Source organism: Sinocyclocheilus grahami, unplaced genomic scaffold, assembly GCF_001515645.1.
Source record: "Sinocyclocheilus grahami isolate Dianchi unplaced genomic scaffold, SAMN03320097.WGS_v1.1 scaffold754.1, whole genome shotgun sequence".
Lineage (NCBI taxonomy): Eukaryota > Metazoa > Chordata > Actinopteri > Cypriniformes > Cyprinidae > Sinocyclocheilus > Sinocyclocheilus grahami.
The window spans coordinates 12,941-34,208 of NW_015505933.1; the positions used below are offsets into that span (position 1 = coordinate 12,941).

Genomic DNA, 21,268 nt, shown 5'->3' on the forward strand with positions numbered 1-21,268 from the left:
GTTGTAAAATGTTGAGATATTTTATTAAAAAAAGATTGCAAGTGACGTCACTTGTGCAATGTTCAGTCTAATAAGAGTGCATGTGCATGTCTGCAGCCAGACCCTTAGGGGGCGTCGAAAGGTGGGACTAGGATACACAATTGACCGACAACATAGCATCATAAACAAAACCTTCCTAACATAAAATATTAATCTAAATACCAGAAACAAGTATTAGTATTAGTTAAACTCTCCATCTCACTATACTCGCTTCCTAACATTTTACTGGAACTTGAGTTTATACTGCAGTCTGATGCAAACAACATTTTACCATTAACACTGAAAAACACAATAGCAAACTTTCATTAGCCAAAATGTCAGGAGAATAATTTATTAAGAGAACTGAATGAGATCAAAATGTTTTGCCTTTCTCATGTTAAAATGTAAAATGATGTAAAATAAATGAACCAGTTTTATGGTTTTTGTTAAAGTGATACAATTCAGTTTCTAGTTGCAATAATGGATCTTTTGTTTTTGACAAATGTAAACATTTTATTCAGCTACGATAGGTACATGAAATACACCTACATTGACAGCAAATGTAAAAAAAGCCTATTTTCTGAGCAGCTCTGGATCTCTTTAGTTTAAAATGACATTTACTGTACTGTATTGTGCATTGTGAATCAAGGCATGCTGCATAATCATTAAGTGAAACAATAAGTGCATTATATCAGAATGTTTAAATAATTTTTGAAAATAAACGTTTATTTTCAGAGCTGCGAACATGCATTCAAATAAAGCTAAAACACTTTATATTAGAATAAATATATATACACCTTTTTCCATTTGATTTGACCATTTAGACTGTTGGCATTTCACAGGTTTTCTCAACTGGTTTTACACAAATTCAGTGCTCTAAAAAACTTAGCCATATTCAAAAATGCTATTGATTAAATACAACTTTCAAAATACACTGTTCTCGACTTTAATTTTAGAGAACAGTGTAAAATCAGTTGAGAAAAACTGTAACAATCATATAATACATATTACGTAAAATAATACTGATTATACTGTGCGTACCCCGCTGGGATAGACTCCAACCCCGACCATGCAGAGGACATGGAAAATGGATGGATAATACTGATTTTGTTTCACAGTACTGTATGTTTCATAGTTGTTTAACATTCGCAATTAATAGTAAAGGAATTCAGATGACTTTCCATATGACGAGCACTTCTAGAGAATGTAAAATCAGAATAAAATCGTGAGTTTCCTTAATAATAAACATGATATTACATAACAATACTGATTATCTATTACAGTGTGAATCACAGTTGTTTCACATTAGCTACAGATGTAACAGGGCATTCAGATGATTTTTCGTTTGACGAGTACTTTAGAAAAGAAGGAAGTAGGGGACTCTGTGTCCAGCGTGCCTCTGTTTTCACTCAGACACACTTTGATCCTGCGCAGATCTGAGCTTGAAAGGTTGGTCTTCAGGTTTAGGAGAGCAAGAACATGCTGCTTACTAGTGAAGAATGACAACAAAGAACATTGATGAAACAAGGCACACACACTCTAAGATTAATAATCAAATTCTAAACTCATCTTTCATTTGGCTAATGGCAAAACTGTAGATATTTGTATAAAGAATGAGACTGAAAATAAGATATCTTACTATAGTTGCTTTCTCTAAGGTAAAATAACTGCATCTTGCCAGCTGCTATCTAACAGACTCACCTAATGTCAGGATAGTCTCTTGCCAGAGTAACTATCTCAAGTTGCAAACTCCCAGGATCCTGCAGTCTCAGAATCTCTGATAATTTTGGCAGTATTTGACCGAGCCATTCCTCTCTGGATCCCTAGGGAAGAGAATGGTACTCAGTTTTAATGTTACATCATAATTTCCCTCTGCTTTCCCACAATTCAAGCAAAGAGAACAATGTAACGATTACACTGAATAGAGCCATATTTTGTCTGTGACTCAATGTCATATTGTGTTTAAAATAATAGTACTACACTACTGTATGTTCCTGTCAGCATATCAAACACAAATGTTTTCAATTTTCCAAACTATTTGAACTCTTAATTAACCCTATACAACACTCTACGCTTCTGGGGCTTTAATTATTGTTTTAAGTTTCCCAATGTGAACAGCTATGATAAAAATGTTAAAATAACTAAATAGAGATAAAAGAATGATCAAGGGAATAGTTCACGCAAAAATGAAAATGTAATGATAATTTGCTCACCCATGAATCCTCTGCAGTGAATGTAATTTTAAATCATTTCTTCTGATCAAAATATGAGTCCATAATTCAGCATAATGCTTCCTCCAGTGAAAAGGTCCATCCCTTGTCATCCTCTCAAAGTCCATTGACATATGTGTTTAGAACTGTTTTCACTTGTAAATGGTGCTTGATCCGTGCATATTTCTCTCCTGATTCAGTTGAGAAAGCAATATTATGGATAGAGGACTCTTTTTTTGAGCCTGGTTTGAAGTTAAAATGCCTTAATGATGAATTTGTTTATTACAAACATGCAGCCTTTTGCTTTACAAGACATTAATTGATGCTACTGGAGTCATGTGGATTACTTATGAATTATTGTGATTTTTTTTATCAGCTGTTTGGACTCTCATTCTGACGGCACCCATCCACTGCAGAGGATCCATTGATGAATATGATATGTAATGCTAAATTTCTCAAAAAATCTATATGAAAGTATGTTCATATGCATACATGTGTGGGTCTGTATGTGATCTCACCACTTTGGCAAACACAGAGCAGATTGTATTGCTGTCGTGGCAGATGAACTCAGCAGCTGCTTCTTGCTGCTCTTTGTCTTTCAGTTTCAGTTTTCTCTTCATCATTCGCCTCACATACTCAACCATTACTTCTTCATGCAGCTCAGCCAGTAGCTCCTATAAACATATAGACACACACTCTTCATATATCTATAATTGTAAAATAATAGTAACCAATGTAAGATTATACATCGGTTTACAACTGTGGTTCTCGACCTTTTCCAAGGGCCCCCATTGCCTACAACAATATTAGAAGGCCCAGCAAGTTATTTTTCCAGTTAAGACACTTTTTTATTTTATTTTATTTTTTTATTTATTTAAATATGTTATCTTGAGACTCCCTTGTAAGTTTGCTGAGGCCCTCCAGTGAGCCCTTGCCCCCTTGTTTGAGAACCCCTGATTTACAATATGTTACAGTTCTGTCAGAAACGATATGCTGCAAAATTGGTTCTGACCTCTCTGCAGACAGGCTTTAGCTCTTTGAAATTGTCTATGTTATTCTCAAGCGCCTTCACCAGCTCCTCCACAACCTCACAATGTCCAGCAAACCAAACTTGAGTCCACAGATTATGGTACAGCGGCTGTGTAATAAACATTGTGGTTATTTCCAAAATGTAAGAATTGATTTAAGAAGTTAATATTAAAAGAAGCATTGCAAACATGGAAGTACAGCACAGTATGTGATTTCTCTAAGTGAGGACTTCTGTGTTGGCCCTGGAACAACATTCCTATAATAAAATCAAAAGCCAAGCCATTTCTTAACCCTTTCCACAACCTAGCTCTAAAAATCTGAGATTTGAAATTTGAAGTTAAAGGTTTAAAAAAGTATGATTTCTTTGACCACCACTCCGCCACTGGTTGAGCCAATAGATGTTAGACCTTTCAAGCTAACATTTCATCATAACCATTGATTGATATGCTGTCCAACAAGATGTTGATACAGTAACTGCTTGGCTAAATCCAAGTTTGTTAAATTGCTGTAGTATCTATCAAATGCTGACTTCTACATTCTGATACCTGGCTAAACTACTGTATACTAAACACTTCCTCATTGATCATCTAACATATAAAATTAAGATGGAAAATATTGATTAGGACAGTATCTCCTGGTAAACAGTTATTGTAACTGCACATAATTTTTTGTTCTTTACCTTTAGTTCTGTGTGAATTAGACCGAGGAAGTATTTGTAACAAATTTTTTTGAGATCTGCTAATGTGGACAGGCAAGCTGTTCTGGTGTCCTCTGAGAAAGGATGCTCTGGTTTTTGTACATAATCCCTGAAGATATAAAGAAATAATGGTTGGTACAATTTTATTATAATAATGACAGTAGACTTGTTAACATGTTAACAGTTGAGAGCTGTAATTTTTATAAAAATAAAATTATATTTGAATGATTTTAATTCAAATATGAGCAACAAAATACATTGTATTGTATAATTTATAATATATTTTTTAATAATTACATTATATTGTAACCGCATATTTAAAAAATTAAAAAATGTACACTTCTTAGAACTGCTGCAACAAGGTAGAAAACAGATTTCTCAGTCAATCATTCAAACTCACCTAAACTGGTAAATATTAACCAGATTAGCACTGAGAGTTTTAGGAATGTTTTCTTGTTTTCTTTTGATAAGTTCCTCCAGACTTGTCTTATAGCTGCCATTGAAAAAAAGGAGAAAGCATGTCAATCTTATGATTTTACATATGTGAGAATGTGACAATGATAGTTACTAGTTAGCTACCTCAGAAGAAAGCTGTCCAGCTGGTTTAGAAGACTCCAGGCTTTACATTCACAGCTCAAAAGTGTGTTGACATCTTTTACAGCCCCATCAACAAGCTATAAAAAATGTTGACTCTGTTTAAGGATCCCAACATGTATAATTAAAGTAAGAGTCAGTAGAGCTCATAACCTACTGGTAAAACATCTACAGCAAAGTTACTGAAGTAGTATCCATCCATCAGCTCTGGTTCGATGTCATCACTCCATTTTTTCACTTCTTTCTCAAAAGCATTGGATAACCACTTTCTGAGCTCATTCTGATGAGAGAAAATAAGCAACAGGAATTATAAACTAAAACATGCAGGATTAACTGATATGAGAGAGAGGAACCTTAACTAACACTGTATCTACACCAGATATGAGCAGCATGTCCAGTCAAAAGCAAAAAAAAAAAAAAAATCAACATTTTATTTGCAGAATAAAATCTAATTCTGCAAATGGGAGCCTCTTTTGAATCCTAACATGCTACAGATGCTATAACGTCAGTCATGTTCTGAATCACCTCTTTGTAAGAGAAGTACTGTTTCTCTAATCTCTTAAGATCCTCTTCAGGTAACAGAGGTCCAAGTGATGAATTGTTGATGTGCTCCTCTAGTTCTTTATGCTTCAGTACATCTCTAAGAAAAATCATTAAAGAACATTAACATTTCTGAAACTGGAAATGTATGTAAAACAGCATGCTTTTGAAAGAGTAATGTTGTTTACTAGCCCTTACTTTGGGTAGTAATCCACAATCCAACTCAATATATAGAGGCATTCCTCTAAACTGATATTGGATCTGGCAAGCTCTTGGAGTCTGGTGGAAAATGCTTGATGGTAGAGCTGAGCATACGTTTGGCAGATGTCAAAATCTGGTGGGTAACACTCTCTCAGATTTCGGACCACTCTGAGCAGGTCTTTCTGCACTTGTTTGCCCATTCGGCAAACCTCTTTCTTCAAGGAGGTAGACAGGTTGTCTGCTTTATTCTCCTGTTCATCTGCATTCTTCATTCGTTGCTCCACGATATTCTGGAGTAATGTGTCATGGATCTTTCTGCACCTTGCGGGCCTCCATATTGGTCGCTGATCCACGGCCACTTCTGCCCAGCGTCTGTCCTGTGCCTCCTCTTTAAGTATTGAAGTCAAAGCACTCTTGAGTGTCTCCTGGTTGTCCTCACTGAAAGAGTCATGGATGACCAATCTCAGTCGCAAAATAAAGATCTCATAGTCCGTATGCAGCTTGTCTTCCTCATCTTCTGCCCTGGTCACTTCTTTAGAACTGAAGAGACATTCCTCCGCTTCCAACAGCTGCTGCTGTGCTTCTGCCAAACGGTTCTGCTCAAGGTTCCCATTGAAATCTAGCTCCACTGCATTATATGAGAGGACAATTACATTATATTAACTTCTGAAAATTAACCCTTAGCTTGTGCTAATTCTCATGTGTATGGTATAGAAGGAGTTTTAATTTTTGATGCCAACGATCCTCTAATATAGTGATCATATTGCGAGAGACCCATAATAAAATATATGTAGCAGCTGCATTATACATTTGTATTACTGTGTACATTTTCATGCAAACTTTGAACATCAAGTCTTAAATAAAGACTAAATGTATGAATTGCCTTTATATTGTCGTTGTTCTAATGGTAAAACAAATTATTAAAATGATATCTGGAAAATGTTTACTCTTTGTATTATGCTTACAGTGAATTTTTTTTCTAACTATACTATACCTGTTGGAGTTTCAGGGGATTTTGAATTCTTCTGCCATTTCTTGAAGTCAAGTTGTTTAATTTTTTCTGATATTTTGATTCTGATTTTTTGTTTCTGACATTTCACTTGAGGATCACCAGGGGAATCTGCTATGCCTTCAATGGTATCAAGGTCCACTTCTAAAGTATAAATCAGAAATTAGAGGATGATAAGAAACTTGTTTTCTTTCATTTACAAGCATTACAATTTACAACCCATTGTGCTATTTTACCTAACAGTGTTTCGGGGGTGAGAGCAGCTTCAGATTTTGAATTCTTTCTGTGTTTTATAAGGCTTTTCATTTTCATATTTTTTGCCATTTTCAATTTGTGCTTTTGTTTCTGACATTGTTCTTTGGGCTCTTCATCAGCTGTGCCTTCAATGCCAATGATTTCTTCACAGATTTGTTCAGATTTCTTATTTTCTTCAAGGTCTTCTGAAAGCAGAAAGTAATCAGAAACATATCAGTTAAAATATTAATCTTATAAAATAAATAAATCCTCATATCTGAATATTGGGAGTGTGTGAAAACCTTGTGAAGACTTACAGAAAATGTTTGACCTCTGTCATTGCCAACAAAGTGTATATAACAAAGTATTGAGATGAAATTTTGTTATTGACCAAATACTTATTTTCCACCTTAATTTGCAAATAAATTCTTTAAAAATCCTACAATGTGATTTTCTGGATTTTTTTTTCTCATTTTGTCTCTCATAGTTGAGGTATACCTATGATGAAAATTACAGGCCTCTCTCATCTTTTTAAGTGGGAGAACTTGCACAATTGGTGGCTGACTAAATACTTTTTTTCCCCACTGTATATAAATAAAACCATTTGCTAATAATGTCAGTCGTGTACTGAATCACCTCTTTGTAAGAGAAGTACTGTTCCTCTAATCTCTTAAAGTCTTCTTCAGGTAACAGAGGTCCAAGTGATGAACTGTTGATGTGCTCCTCTAGTTCTTTATGCTTCAATACATCTCTAAGAAAAAAACATTAAAGAACATTAACATTTAAAAAACTGAAAATTTATGTAAAACGTCATGCTTTTGAAAGATTAATGTTGTTTACTGGCCCTTACCTTGGGTAGTACTCCACAATCCAACTTAATATATAGAAACAATCCTCAGAACTGATTTTGGATCTGGCGAGCTCTTGAAGTCTGGTGGAAAAGGCTTTATGGTAGAGCTGAGCATACGTTCTGCAGATGTCAAAGTCTGGTGGGTAACGCTCTCTCAGATTTCGGACCACTGTGAGCAGATCCTTCTGCACTTGTTTGCCCATTCGGAACACCTCTCTCTTCAAGGAGGTAGACAGCATGTCTGCTTTATTCTCCTGTTCATCTGCATTCTTCATTCGTTCCTCCACGGTAGTCTGGAGTAATGTGTCATGAATCTGTCTGCACCTTGTGGGCCTCCATACTGGACGTTGATCCACGGCCACTTCCATCCAGCGTCTGTCCTGTGCCTCCTCTTTAAGTATTGAAGTCAAAGCACTCTTGAGTGTCTCCTGGTTGTCCTCACTGAAAGAGTCATTGATGGCCAATCTCAGGTGCAAAACAAAGATCTCATAGTCCATATGCAGCTTGTCTTCCTCATCTTCTGCCCTGGCCCCTTCTTTTGAAACGAAGAGACGTTCCTCAGCTTTCACCAGCTGTTGCTGTGCTTCAGCCAAACGGTTCTGCTCAAGGTTCCCATTGAAATCCAATTCCACTGCATTATGAGAAGATAATTACATTATATTAACTTAATTTATTTTAATTAATCCTTAGCTCCTGCTAATTCTCATGTGTATGGTATAGCAGGAGTTTTCAAACTTTTTGATGCCAAGGTTCCTCTAATATAGTGATCATTTTGCGAGAGACCCATACTAAAATATAGCAGCTGTATTATACATTTTCATGTATAAAGATCTATTTCAACTTTGAGAGGAAAATATCAAGCGTGAAATAAAAACAAAATTTATGAATTGCATTAATATTGTCAATTGTTCTAATTGTAAAATAAATGATTAAAATAATATCTGGGAAATATTTACTTTTTGTATTATGTTTACAGTGCATTTTTTCTATCAACTATACTATACCTGATGGAGTTCCAGGGGATTTTGAATTCTTCTGCCATTTCTTGAAGTCAAGAATTTTAATTTTTTCTGATATTTTGATTCTGATTTTTTGTTTCTGACATTTCACTTGAGGATCACCAGGGGAATCTGCTATGCCTTCAATGGTATCAAGGTCCACTTCTAAAGTATAAATCAGAAATTAGAGGATGATAAGAAACTTGTTTTCTTTCATTTACAAGCATTACAATTTACAACCCATTGTGCTATTTTACCTAGCAGTGTTTCGGGGGTGAGAGCAGCTTCAGATTTTGAATTCTTTCTGTGTTTTATAAGGCTTGTCATTTTCATATTTTTTGCCATTTTCAATTTGTGCTTTTGTTTCTGACATTGTTCTTTGGGCTCTTCATCAGCTGTGCCTTCAATGCCAATGATTTCTTCACAGATTTGTTCAGATTTCTTATTTTCTTCAAGGTCTTCTGAAAGCAGAAAGTAATCAGAAACATATCAGTTAAAATATTAATCTTATAAAATAAATAAATCCTCATATCTGAATATTGGGATGGGGGGGGTGGGGGGCTGTACAACAGTGAGTGCAAGCTACATTAAAGTGATTATTACGTTTTGAATATGGATATTTTTCTAATACCAGTTGCAGTTGCTTCCTGGCGAGGGGATTCTGCGCAGCTTTCTCGCCTCCGTTCTGTTGCTATGAGTCATCAGGATTGATGCGTGTTCTCAGTGATTTGCTGGTCTGTGGCAGATTTAATGTGTGAGGTAAGTTGTCAGCGAAGCGCTCACCCAAGCGGAAAAATGTGTGGGTGGAAGAGCTCACGTGTTTCAGAGTATTTCTTATAGCAAGCTATAACAGTCTCTAACATTACCTGCTGTGGCGCTTACGCTTCCAACTCTTGTTCGTGTACTGTTTTTAGACGCATATTTCTTGTACTGCTTTTAGGCACAGACTCTAGGAGTCCTGCAGCGGATGTTTGTCATGCATTATGGTCTTGGCGCTTCATGCTACCAAGCCGTCTGGCCGGCTGTTAATTTTTCTTTCAGCTCCGCTGATGCTTTGAGCTGGAACAAATCAGTGGGCGAGCTCACATATCTAGAGTAAATTCCTATGGCAAGCTGTTTTACACCTAATGCCATAGTGACTCGGGCTGCAGAGTGAGCAGGGTTTTTCCTGTCTCTACTCCTGCACTGCATTAATTAAAGGGTTAGTTCACCCAAAAATGATATTTAGCCCATAAATTACTCACCCTCAAGTCATCCTAGGTGTATATGACTTTCTTCTTTCAGACGAATCCAGTCGGAGTTATATTAAAAATTGTCTTTGATCTTTCAAGCTCTATCATGCTCAGTGGGTGTTGCATTCCTTCAGTTCAAATGACGTGAAATAAAAAGCACCCTTCCACAAAAAAAAAGTGCCTCACACGGCTCCGGGGGGTGAACAAAAGCCTCCTGTAGCGAATCGATGCGTTTTTGTAAGAAAAATATCCATATTCAAAACGTAATAATCACTTGAATCTAGCTTGCGCCAACAGTTGTATACAGAAGCAGTTCCGGGAGCATGACGTATAAGGTTGATCTCTCCGCGTGCGTCACTTCTGAGCTGCGCATGCGCAAAGCTGACCTCATACATCATTCCACCGGAACTGCTTCCATTTTACAACAGTGAGCGCAAGCTAGATTCAAGTGATTATTACGTTTTGAATATGGATATTTTTCTTACAAAAACGCATCGATTCGCTACAGGAGGCCTTTGTTCACTCCCCGAAGCTGTGTGAGACACTTTTTTTTGTGGAAGTGTGCGTTTTATTTCACGTCTTTTGAACCGAAGGAATGCAACACCCGCTGAGTACAACGATAGAGCTTGAAAGATCAAAGACAATTTGTTATATAACTCCGACTGGATTCGTCTGAAAGAAGAAAGTCATATACACCTAGGATGCCTCGGGGGTGAGTGAAACGCAGCCTAATTTTTATTTTGGGGTGAACTAACCCTTTAAGGCACGTACATTGATTTGGCGCTTACGCTTCCAACTCTTGTTCATGTGACTGTTTTTAAGCACGGACTCCACAGCTGACATTTGCCGTGCGCTATGATTTTTGGCGCTTCATGCTACCAAACACTAGTCTGCCCAGCTAATAATAATTATTCTTTCAGCTCCAATGCTGTTTTGAGCTGGAACAAATAGTTGACTCTGTGCTATGAGCTGGCTCTGGGAAGTTTTGCAACACACATTTGTCATGCAACATGGTTTTTGACACTTCAAGCTACCAACACTATTTGCATAACTAATCATTATTCTTCTCATCCCAACTGAGATGCACTGAGCTGAGCTACTGTGTGAATGAGTTCACGTGTGCCGCATCCCGTGTGAAAGGGCCTTAAGAGTATCTCTTATGGCAAGCTATTAATGCTCACCATGGTCAGCCTTCTTCATGTGATTGATGCGGCGCTTTTGCTATCAACACTCGCGTCACATGACTGGCTGCATTATGTGACTGCAGCATAAATTATTGTGCACTTGAGATGTTGGGTGCTTCATGCTACCAAGCAGTGGTTTGCTTGACTAATTGCTCTGTTCTTTTCAGCTCCGCTGTTGCATTGAGCTGGAGGTGTGTTTGAATGTGGGCAACCTACAAGTGTGTTTGCCTCTCTATCAGCTGTTCCACCCCTTGTTGTGATTCGGACTGATTTTGACAGTTCTCCATGCCTTAGCTTTGGAGTTCTCCATGCCTTAGCTTTGGAGATCGAGAGGATAGCCCTAAAGCCATTGGTGCAGGGTCTATGTTGACATCCAAGTCCCCACTCTGTGGTTGGTGCTGGCATGCCTAATTTTAGTATCCGTTCCTGTTTCAGAGGTTTTTCCCACAATTCAGGTATCTCGTGGCCTCATGAGGGAGGATCAGGCTGTCGTATTGTTACACCATCCAGCTTCTATGGGTTGATTGAATTTGCGTCATCTAACCTTGTGCTTGGAGTAAGCAATTTCAAGATGCTGACGCAGAAGTACATCATGTCTCTATCTGAACCGGAGATTGGTTTGTGACCATCGATCTAAGGATGCGTAGTTCTGCATCCAGATCATCAAGAGACACAGGAAGTTCCTCAGGTTTGCTTTTAGAATAAAGCTTGCCAATACTGTATTCTTCCATTGAACTGGCCTTGAACGCAAGGTGAATGGATGTCTCTGGCCCTGTTGTGGCGGGGTGTCTGAGTTTTGAGTTACCTTGACGATTGGCTGATATTAGCTCTATCACACAAACTGTTTGGAGCAGCGTTTCTGGCACTCAAATAGTTCTTACCCAATTGAGTGGTTATCACATTAGGTCAAGGACTGACAACACGGCTGTGGTCTCATACATGGATTGTCAGAGAGGATTATGCTCTTGCCCCCTGTCCAGGTTGGTGAGACGTGTTCTTCTTTGGATGCAGACCAGGTTCCTGGCGATCAGAGCAGTTCATGTCCCGGGTCACCTGAACTCAGGAGTGGACTTACTCTTGAGACAGAGTTTGGAGGCTGGAGAATGGAGAGTGCACCCTCAGGTGGGGAGTCTCAAATGGCAGAGGTTCAGCCAAGTAGAAGTTGATTTGTTTGCTTGGAGCATGCGCATTGCCCGCTCTGGCTTCCTTGTCTCCTCCGTCGCCTCTGGGTGTGGACACTCTAGCTCAAGAATGGCCCAGGACCAGTCTTATGCCTTCCTGTCGACCCGTTTGCTCCCAAACGATTCTGTTCAGAGTAAGGTTGGTCAGAGTGAACGTCTGTTGTTGGTGGTGCCGTTTTGGCCCACTCGTACGTGGTTCTCAGAATTGGTCAGTCTGTTAGCCGACCCCCTTGGGAGGTTCCCCTCAGACACGACCTGCTGACTCGGGCTCGGGGCATGATTTGGACATCCCCATCAGGATTTTTGGAACTAATGGGTGTGACCCTGAGCGGAGTTGTAATGTGTTTCAGTCTCTTGGTTGAGATTACCGACACTATTCTTAATTCTAGGGCTCCCTCCACGAGATGCTGTATGCCCTTAAGTAGACACAATCTGGACCCAGTCCATTACCCTGTAGGGACCTGCCGCAGGTTTATGTGGCTGCCATATTTGCTGAGCATTACACATAGAGGTGTTTCAGCGGGATGTCACCCTCTGGTTTCCTGTTTCATGCAGGGACGAGACGGCTTAGGCCTTTCCGCCCAGCACAGATTTTTCGGTTGGAAGGCCTGGCAAGCCATCCATTTGAGCCGTTTAAGTCTGTCAGATAACCTTTAAACCTTAAGCAGTTTTTGGTAATCCTATCCTCTCTTAGAGGACTGAGGATCTGCAGGCTCTGTCAGCTCCTCTTGTTTGGACTTTGCCCCGAGGCTGGTTAAGTCTTACTGCTTCCTAGGCCTAGTTAATCCTAAGGCTGCTTCGACTCCGTTTCGCTTTAAGCAATTGGTTGGAGGCCTTCTCCCCTGCTATGTGGGGTCAGATAGTGACTAGATCTCTAGCCTATGAGGTGCGCGGTGTGACTTCCCCTCTAGAGGTGCGTGCTCATTCTATGAAAGCAATGGCTTCTTCTCAGGCTCTATTTAAAGGGCCTTTGATGGGACGTGCTGTGGAAGGTTAGCCATCTAGTACTTTCATCAAGTTCTACTTGTCTGGATGTGAGGATGGCTCTTGGCTCCCGGGTCTCTTCCGCTTGAGCAGACTCTTTCCTCGGTCTTCCAGCTATCTTACGTACGTCAGGAGTGATGGTATAGCATTCCCATAGCGATGACGTCATCGCAGCATTGAAGTGAACCTATGAGAGGGAACATCTCGGTTACGTATGTAACCTTGGTTCCCTGAATAGGGAACGAGGTGCTGCGATGCTGGCCGTTCCATACCTTCGATAGCACTTCCTTCGTCATAGTGAAAAATCTGATGAAAAAACGTGACGTATGCTCGGGGTGGTGCTAAGTGCTATTGGCCAATAAATTGGCGTGATGGTATAAGGGCTTCAGACATTCGTCACACTGGATGTGTTCCCATAGCGATGACGACATCGCAGCATCTTGTTCCCTTTTCAGGGAACCAAGGTTACATACGTAACCGAGATATTCCCTTTGTTTTGCGTATGCTCGTGTCGCTTACAATTAAAGTCCTTCTCTGATTTTATTATTGTTTGCAAGGTTGCAACGTTACTTTGCAATATTTTAAATATCTTTGGGTATTTTGCATGGTCTGTTATTGGAGTAGTGTCACCCGGGTTGGAGTTTTAACTCCTATTCACTGTGAATATAAAAATCATTTAGCTGATGCAGAGATAGACCGGGGGAATCCCCCCATCTCCCCACCCTCTGATTACGTATCATAACGGAACTACATGTCGACACCTGCCACAGTGTTTCTGCCAGTGAAGGGGGGGTTATTTTGAGGGGAGAGTTAGGGTATTTGTTTAGACTACAATCATCCAACCTAAATGTTTTGTCACCCAGTGTATTTGTTTTTCAATTTATAATGTTGTTGATTCATATTTATATTGTGAGGAAGATACTTCAAAAGAACTTTGATTTCAAACTCAAAATTGAATTAATTTGAACTAAAAAAGACAAGTAAAGAGTCAGTAATAAAATAAGAATAGATAAATGACAAGCAATGGCACAAACAAATACAGTAACAAGATACAAATAAAATTAATTGTGCTTTTAGTTTTTCGGGTAGGTATAACAGTAATATTCAGGTACAGAAATACCACAGACAGTGAATAATCTAATTAACTTTAAAACACCACTGGTTAGTGTTTAAAAAAAAATTAGTGACAGACAGCAGCAGGTTTATTTAAGTTGCTGTCTCTTTAAGACCTCATGCACGGATCTAACTGTTAATCATAAGTTTTGTTTCTCAACTGTTTACATTCTCTTAATAGTCTATATACCGACAATGTTTAGTATAAATCGACTGTTTACGTGAATACACATCAAGACGGGCATTTTGACGTAATTTTGTGTGTATTTGGCCTTTTCCGCACAATAAGGCTCAACACAACTTCATTCTGTAGTCGCACGCTCTTGTGGCTCTATGTGCGCGCTTTGGGTGTGAGCTTAATCTAATTAACTTTAAAACACCACTGGTTAGTGTTTAAAAAAAATTTGTGACAGACAGCAGCAGGTTTATTTAAGTTGCTGTCTCTTTAAGACAGGAGTCGCAAGTAAGTTTGGCATCAGGCCAAAAAAAATGTTGCCACTAGATGGTGGGCCAGAACCATAGACTTTATAAAAACATGAACGTAGTGTCCGTGACGTCATCCGTAGATTTCCGAGGAGCGTTTTTGAAACTCAAAAGTAGGCGGAGGCGGCCGTCGCCATCTTGGCAGTGCGTCACCGCGCGTTACTCCCGGATAATCGAAAATGGGCAAAGAGGCGGGAACAGGTTGCTGAAGCCACGCCCACCTAGCTCGACAGTGGTGACAGCAGCGGCAATCCACCTGTCACTCAAGTGGCCACGCCCTTAATTATGCAGGTTAATATAATTTAAACGGATGAGTTATAAAAAAATTCAGTTGTCATGAAGGGCAAAATTAGCTATATAGACCAAAATCTTTTTTTGAACCAGGCTGTAAACGTTTTTTTTCTGCTGTAAAGTTGGGCATTATAACATGGGGAGTATGGGATTGACTCCCTTTTGCAGCCAGCCTCTAGCGGCCAGTTGATGAATTACAGTTTAAGTCACTTCCTTGTTGGCTTCACGAGAGAGAGGGGGAGGTTGCCGCTTGGCCAGAACATAGTCGAAGGATAATTTAAGAAATGAATTGATGAAAAATGCAACTAGAAATCCTGTAGTAGGACAGTCATTAACAAAAAGCCACATTTGTGTGGTGGTGTCCAGCAGAGTATGTGAGCGGAGTGGAGCAGCAACAATTTCTCCTCCGCGCTCTCAGCATTTAATAATCACTCTGCTCCAGCTCCGCTCTGGGTTTACCATTTCCCACTCCCGCTCCACTCCGCGCTAACTGATATCAAAAACACCGCTTCAGCGTCTGAAGTATTTCAGTAGGTTTTAAATATCACAGTTCTGTTCATAACGTATATTAAAAAATAAAATAACAGGAGAGTTTCAAAGTGGCTTATTGGAACACTAGTGTGAAAACTTTTTCCTACCATGTGACAAGCTAACATGGTGTCAGCATTAAAAGGTATAATTGCTGCTTTTTGTTGTGCAAATTTTGTTTGTGATGAAAATCGAAACGTTTTCATCAGTTATTTTACCTACGGATCGATGCATTTCTTACAGATTTCTGCTCATTCAAAATCAGATACAGATGAAGTAGCACTTTAAGATTACATTTGTTTGAATGCATTATTGAGAGAGCGATTGCGTGTGAATAAGTGTTGTAGTACTTAAATCATGCTTTCTGCTGAAAATATTCAATATCTAGAAGGAACAAACAAACAAACTCCTTGAGAACTATAAGTTAATGAAATTAAATTATTAATAAATTATAGAACAATAACTTCCCGTTCATGTCTATTGCCATCATCATAGCCGTCACATTCTTTCTGATATTAGTGATCCTAAGTGTTGGGGAAAGTTACTTTTAAAAGTAATGCATTACAATATTGCGTTACTCCATATAAAAAGTAACTAATTACGTTACTTAGTTACTTTTTATGGAAAGTAATGCGTTACGTTACTTTTAAAATTTGGACAGGGCTTGCTTGTTTGTTTTTAAAATAAAAATTCTATTTTTGGCAAATATAGTATAATTTTATATATTATTATAATTATAATTTTATAATATAATTTTCACACCAAAAATGAAATGAATAAGCCTCAGACTGAAGGGAAAGTAAATTAACGTCTGTACAGTAGAATGCAGAAGAAGACATTTCAACACACTTCAGCAATAACAAAAGACACACAAATGTTTGTCTAGAGTAATTTTTGCTTATTAGTAGGGTTGAACTGGATCATCGAAGGTCAGAAGCAAAGACATTGGTTAATAGAATGGGATTAAATACATAAAGCATATTTGTGTTGTTTAACATTTAATTATTGCAGGTTTGCATCATATTCTGAGTTGCATTATTTTTATAAATTTTGAGGAATACTGAATCTGTGTTTTTTTTTTGTGAGTGAGATGAATTAATGCATATTCATATTTATTTTAAAACTACAGTAACGTCTTCTGATTTCACTCAACATGGGGACAGGAGAGCTCTCAATCAATAAGTTGAAAAAAAAGTAACTTGCGTTACTTATTTGAAAAAGTAACTAAAATATTCTCTTGTAAATTAAAAAGTAATGTGTTACTTTACTAGTTACTTTAAAAAAGTAATCTGATTACGTAACTCGCTTTACTTGTTATGCGTTACCCCCAACACTGCTGATCCTTCTCTATCAAGCTAGCTAAATATGTGAATTCTTGTTAAAGGTCGTTGGCATGAATTGTACTCGTGATGGAGCAGTGGTGGAGAGCTCATGGAGCGAATGAAAACCATGCACGCTCTGACTTAAAAAAATCCACTCCTCGCTCCAGTCAAAATCACACCGTAGCACTCCGTGCTCCGCTCACATATTCTGATTGTGAGTAACTGTTGCTGTCATGACAGATCTTTTTCAGAACCAGCCTCTATCAAAATAATCTGGCTGCGGGCGCGGCCCAGCTTTTGTATAATAGCCTGTAAATGCTCGACATGCCAATACAACTTTGATTATTGTTTGATTATTTTTGGGGGGGTGGGCTATTCATACACATGTGAGCACAAATACAAACACACACAAGCACACACACCCTCCCATCACCAGTGTTGGGCAAAGTTACTCTGATAATGTAATCAAATTACTGATTACTCCTTTTAAAAGTAATCACGTTACCGTTCTGATTACTTTATTTCAAAAGTAATTAGTAATTAGTTACATTACTAGTTACATTACTTTTTTTCTCCATGAAATTTATGAAATCCCAGCATACACGTTCCCGATAAATATTTGTTATTAAAGCATCATCGCCCATCTTGTCCCACTCTGTTGCGTCAGGTCTCGCGGGAGAGCAGGTCTCTAATTCAGGGGTTTTCAACCTTTTAGGACATGCGCCTTTTAATTCTACTTGCAGCTTTTCATCTCAGACTCTAAACAGCCAGTCAACATTTGCAGAACAAGACAATATATGTCATGCTATAGATTGTCTTACCTTTTCTCGCTTTGCTAAAGGGCATCATTCAGAACTGAAGGCAGCCAAAGTGTGTCCCAAGTACTCTCCTTTAGCTTTCAGTGGTGTGAGAGACTATAGTTTCTCACAGCTTCTTTTATAGGCTGATGATGACGTAGTCCAGACACGCTGCTGCATCATGTGATCTAGTGGAGAGAATCTGCACCCTATGTTTTGACTCCTAATGTTTCTGTTTGCAAACAGCGTAGCTTTAATTTTTCTATCTTGATTGCTAGATCTAACCTACTTCCTGAGTGTTAATTATATTATGAATGATGATAAGGATGATAATTCTTCTGACATGGCTCATGTCTGTTTTGTAGAGAACAGAAGTCCAGTTCGAGTCTAACGATGCCATTTACATATTCTTGTTTAGGCATCAAGCATAAGTATTGATACCAAATGTCCCTTTTTGAATCAGCACTGGGTTGGCTAAATTACAAAAACTGGGTTGTTTTTAACTCAGGCGTTTAGTGTGTGTGTGTGTGTGTGTGTGTGTGTGCGCGCGCAATGGATTTTGGTCCGCCTTTGGAGCCTGTGGGTTGTTCCATTGCAAGTAGCATTACAATTATACCACAAATGTAGGCTATTGTGAGTTTGTGTTGCAATCTAATGTAGACATCATTTTGTTGACATCAACAATGGAAAACATAATAGCAAACTTTCAATAGTCAGATGAGAAGGAGAATTGAATGAGATTGCATTTGTAATTTTAGCTGTGTGACTGAATCTATATAGTAAGTTTACTTGTATTTTAGTTTTGGTTATATGGATACAATGCAATCTCTAGTTGCAACAAGTCTCTCTTTGATAAATTGCAAGTCATTATATTTAGTTGCTGTATAGGGAAAGGACATTGTCAGCAAAGGCTAGATTCTCAGCCCTTATGTTCTTTAGTTTAAAATGACATTTACAAGCCAAATAGATCTACTCTTACCATGGAATTTCTTTAAAAATGTTTACCCATTTGTATTCATGGAGCTCTTCGGTCACCGTGTTTTCTTATAAGCCACATGGTTTCTCTCTTGCTCGCCTCCAAATAGATCAGCTGATCCCCCAGCTTCAGGCCACACAACCAAATGAAGCGTGTCCTAGTTTCCCCCATCTCTGTGTCATTGCCTATGCCTGCAGCATTACAGTTTCTCGGAAACCGCATGGTTTCTCCAGAAATCCTCTCACAGCTGCCTCCAGATGTTCTCCAAGTGGATGTACATTCAAATGTGGGTAACACATTACGTTCTGTAGTAGCTATAATGGGGGATTATGATTATGAAATTAATGTATACATCCAACAGGGTAGAATATAAAGAGTTAATGCAGCTAAAAACTATTTTTGTACTTTTAAAAAATAAACATTTATATTTGGCATTGCATTATTTTGTCCATCCGAATTGTCATTTATCCTGAATATGTCAGGTACAGTTATTTCTTGGCAGCTCTGGACTGTATTTAGAAAAGTAAATAAATGAGATGGCCAGTTGATAATGAATGCACTCAACTAAATATTGCATCAGTTGGACAGTGACATCTAGTGGAATTAACGTGTTATTTATTTTCCTTTTATTTTTAACATAAACAGATGCAAACATATCAGTTTTTAAAGGAATGAAGTTGAGGGTTCCATGCTGTTTACATAGCAATTATGTCACAGTATTTCTTTTTACAATAGTTTCTGACTCCTCCACTTGACAACATGACAACTACATTATAAGGGAGAATAATGATGAAAGAATGATTTCTGACCCATTTTTTTACAGTCAAACTGTAAATATAAAGCATGCTTGTGTAGTGGGAAACTATGCAATGTTACTCTTCATGCATGGTGTCATGGAAATTTAGCTCAAGATGAATGACAAAAATTTTTCTTTGTCATCTTTTCTTTTAGTGACCATTTTCTTTTGATCTGTCTCTTTAGAGGAGGAAATGCAGAATACACGTTTAATTGGATCTCAACAGTGCTGTCTGTCCATTACCTTAATATTTTGAGGCCCTCTCTTCTGCTCAAATGCCCTGTTCCAAGACTTATAGGCTACTTGAAAGTCTCTTGAAATAAATCTGAACTGAAAACTGCACGTTTGATTTGAGTGATTGTAAAACTGTGTTCAGTGTGCACTGTATTATAATTCAGTTTATTCAAACTCTCCATTGGGTTAGCAGCAGTCTCCAAAAATGCTGGGTTAAATACAACCCAGCCCTGGGTAACATATGGACAAAAATGCGATTGGGTTACTGCCCAGAAGGTTGGTTTAAACATTTAACCCAACTGTTGGTTGAAAACAACTCAATCGCTCCATATTAACCCAGCATTTTTTAGAGTGTATTTTTGTATAAAGGCTGATTTTTTTTTTATGTACTTTTACTCAGGAAAAATGGATCAAGTAGGTCAAACGTGACCGCAAAGACATTTATAATTTTATAAAAGATTTCTTTAGAATTTTTGAATGTTGTTCTTTCTATTCCTTAAATAATCCTGAAAAAAGAACATCACGGTTTCCACAAAAATATTAAAAGTTTTCAACACTGATATAATAATTCATATTATCAATGATAATTTCTTGTGCACCAAATCAGCATATTAAAATGATTTCTCATGAAGAATCATGTAATACTGATTGGAGTAATGGCTGCTGAAAATTCCGTTTTGGCATTACAGAAATAAATAGCTTTATAAAATACATGACAGTACAAAACAATAATTTTAAACTGTAATCATTTTTTTTAAATATCAATGTCTTTAATGTATTTTTTGTCAAAAAATGTAAAGATCTTGCCCACCCCAAACTTTTGAATAGTAGTGTACAAGCCTATATAACAAAGAAAATAAGAAATATCCAGTTGTTGCTGAATTAACCAAACTCCACAGTATCAATTAAACAGTGACATCTAGTGGATAAAAAGTGTATTTTTATTTTATTTTGTCATACCACATGAGGTCACTAGTTCACTTCAAAATAACATTGAACTTGTAATTACGATCAAAACAAGTTTGCATAAACAGTGTTGAAGTGCTTTAGTAAAACAAGTCATGCCAAAGTGTTTGTAATTTTTACAATTAAAATTACAAAACATTTTTTTTTACAAAAAGTTATAGTAATACACTATTCCATACAGACAGGGGCCACTTGTGTTTTTAGGGGACACACTTTTAAAATTCATCTTGACCTACTTTCAGTATTATTCATTCAGTCATTTTTCACCATGTCATGTATCACTGCGATCCCTAGAAGTAATCTATAACAATTTCAACTAAAATTAATGTTTCATCATGTTTCATTTATTTGACAAATAATTTTGTATTGTAGTGTCAGGGGTATCATGCGCTCATTATTTTTGAGGGGGCACGAGTGAAGGGGGGGGGGGGGGGGCTCTAATGATTTCGGGCTAATCTGCATTTGTTCTCATCATCTGTTCATTCACGTTCACCAGCAAACACGCCATCAACAGTAGCAGCTTACAGAATAAAACAGTGATATTTAAGGGCACTTGCCACAATACAGTGGGTGCTTGATGAATAAAATGAATGTACACTGACTTCACATTGTTTGGAGGATGATGATGATGTAGTCATATTCAACACATTAATTGTTTTGCAAATCCTTGTCAGAAAGTAGTGTAATTTAGCTCACTTAAAAACAGTACTTATAAGAATATTGTTGAAAGATGCTTTACACATGCTTTAGTACGTAAAGTTTATTTTATTAATATTTTATTATCTGCAAGTACAGCTTTTG

General features: G+C 37.8%; 1 protein-coding gene across 1 annotated transcript; it reads right to left on the reverse strand.

Moving 5' to 3' along the window:
• Positions 1-794: 794 nt before the first annotated feature.
• LOC107561037 (tumor necrosis factor alpha-induced protein 2-like) lies at positions 795-17,600 on the reverse strand. Its single transcript, XM_016245369.1, has 17 exons — positions 17,520-17,600; positions 8,638-8,841; positions 8,387-8,545; positions 7,383-8,013; positions 7,141-7,283; positions 6,535-6,738; positions 6,284-6,442; positions 5,287-5,917; positions 5,074-5,188; positions 4,706-4,828; positions 4,534-4,628; positions 4,355-4,447; positions 3,937-4,063; positions 3,241-3,366; positions 2,747-2,902; positions 1,720-1,841; positions 795-1,507 (listed from the first exon to the last, which is right to left on the reverse strand). The coding sequence occupies exons 1-17, from the start codon at positions 17,545-17,547 to the stop codon at positions 1,348-1,350; spliced, it is 3,276 nt and encodes a 1,091-aa protein (XP_016100855.1). The 5' UTR covers positions 17,548-17,600; the 3' UTR covers positions 795-1,347.
• Between the last annotated feature and the right edge of the window lie 3,668 nt (positions 17,601-21,268).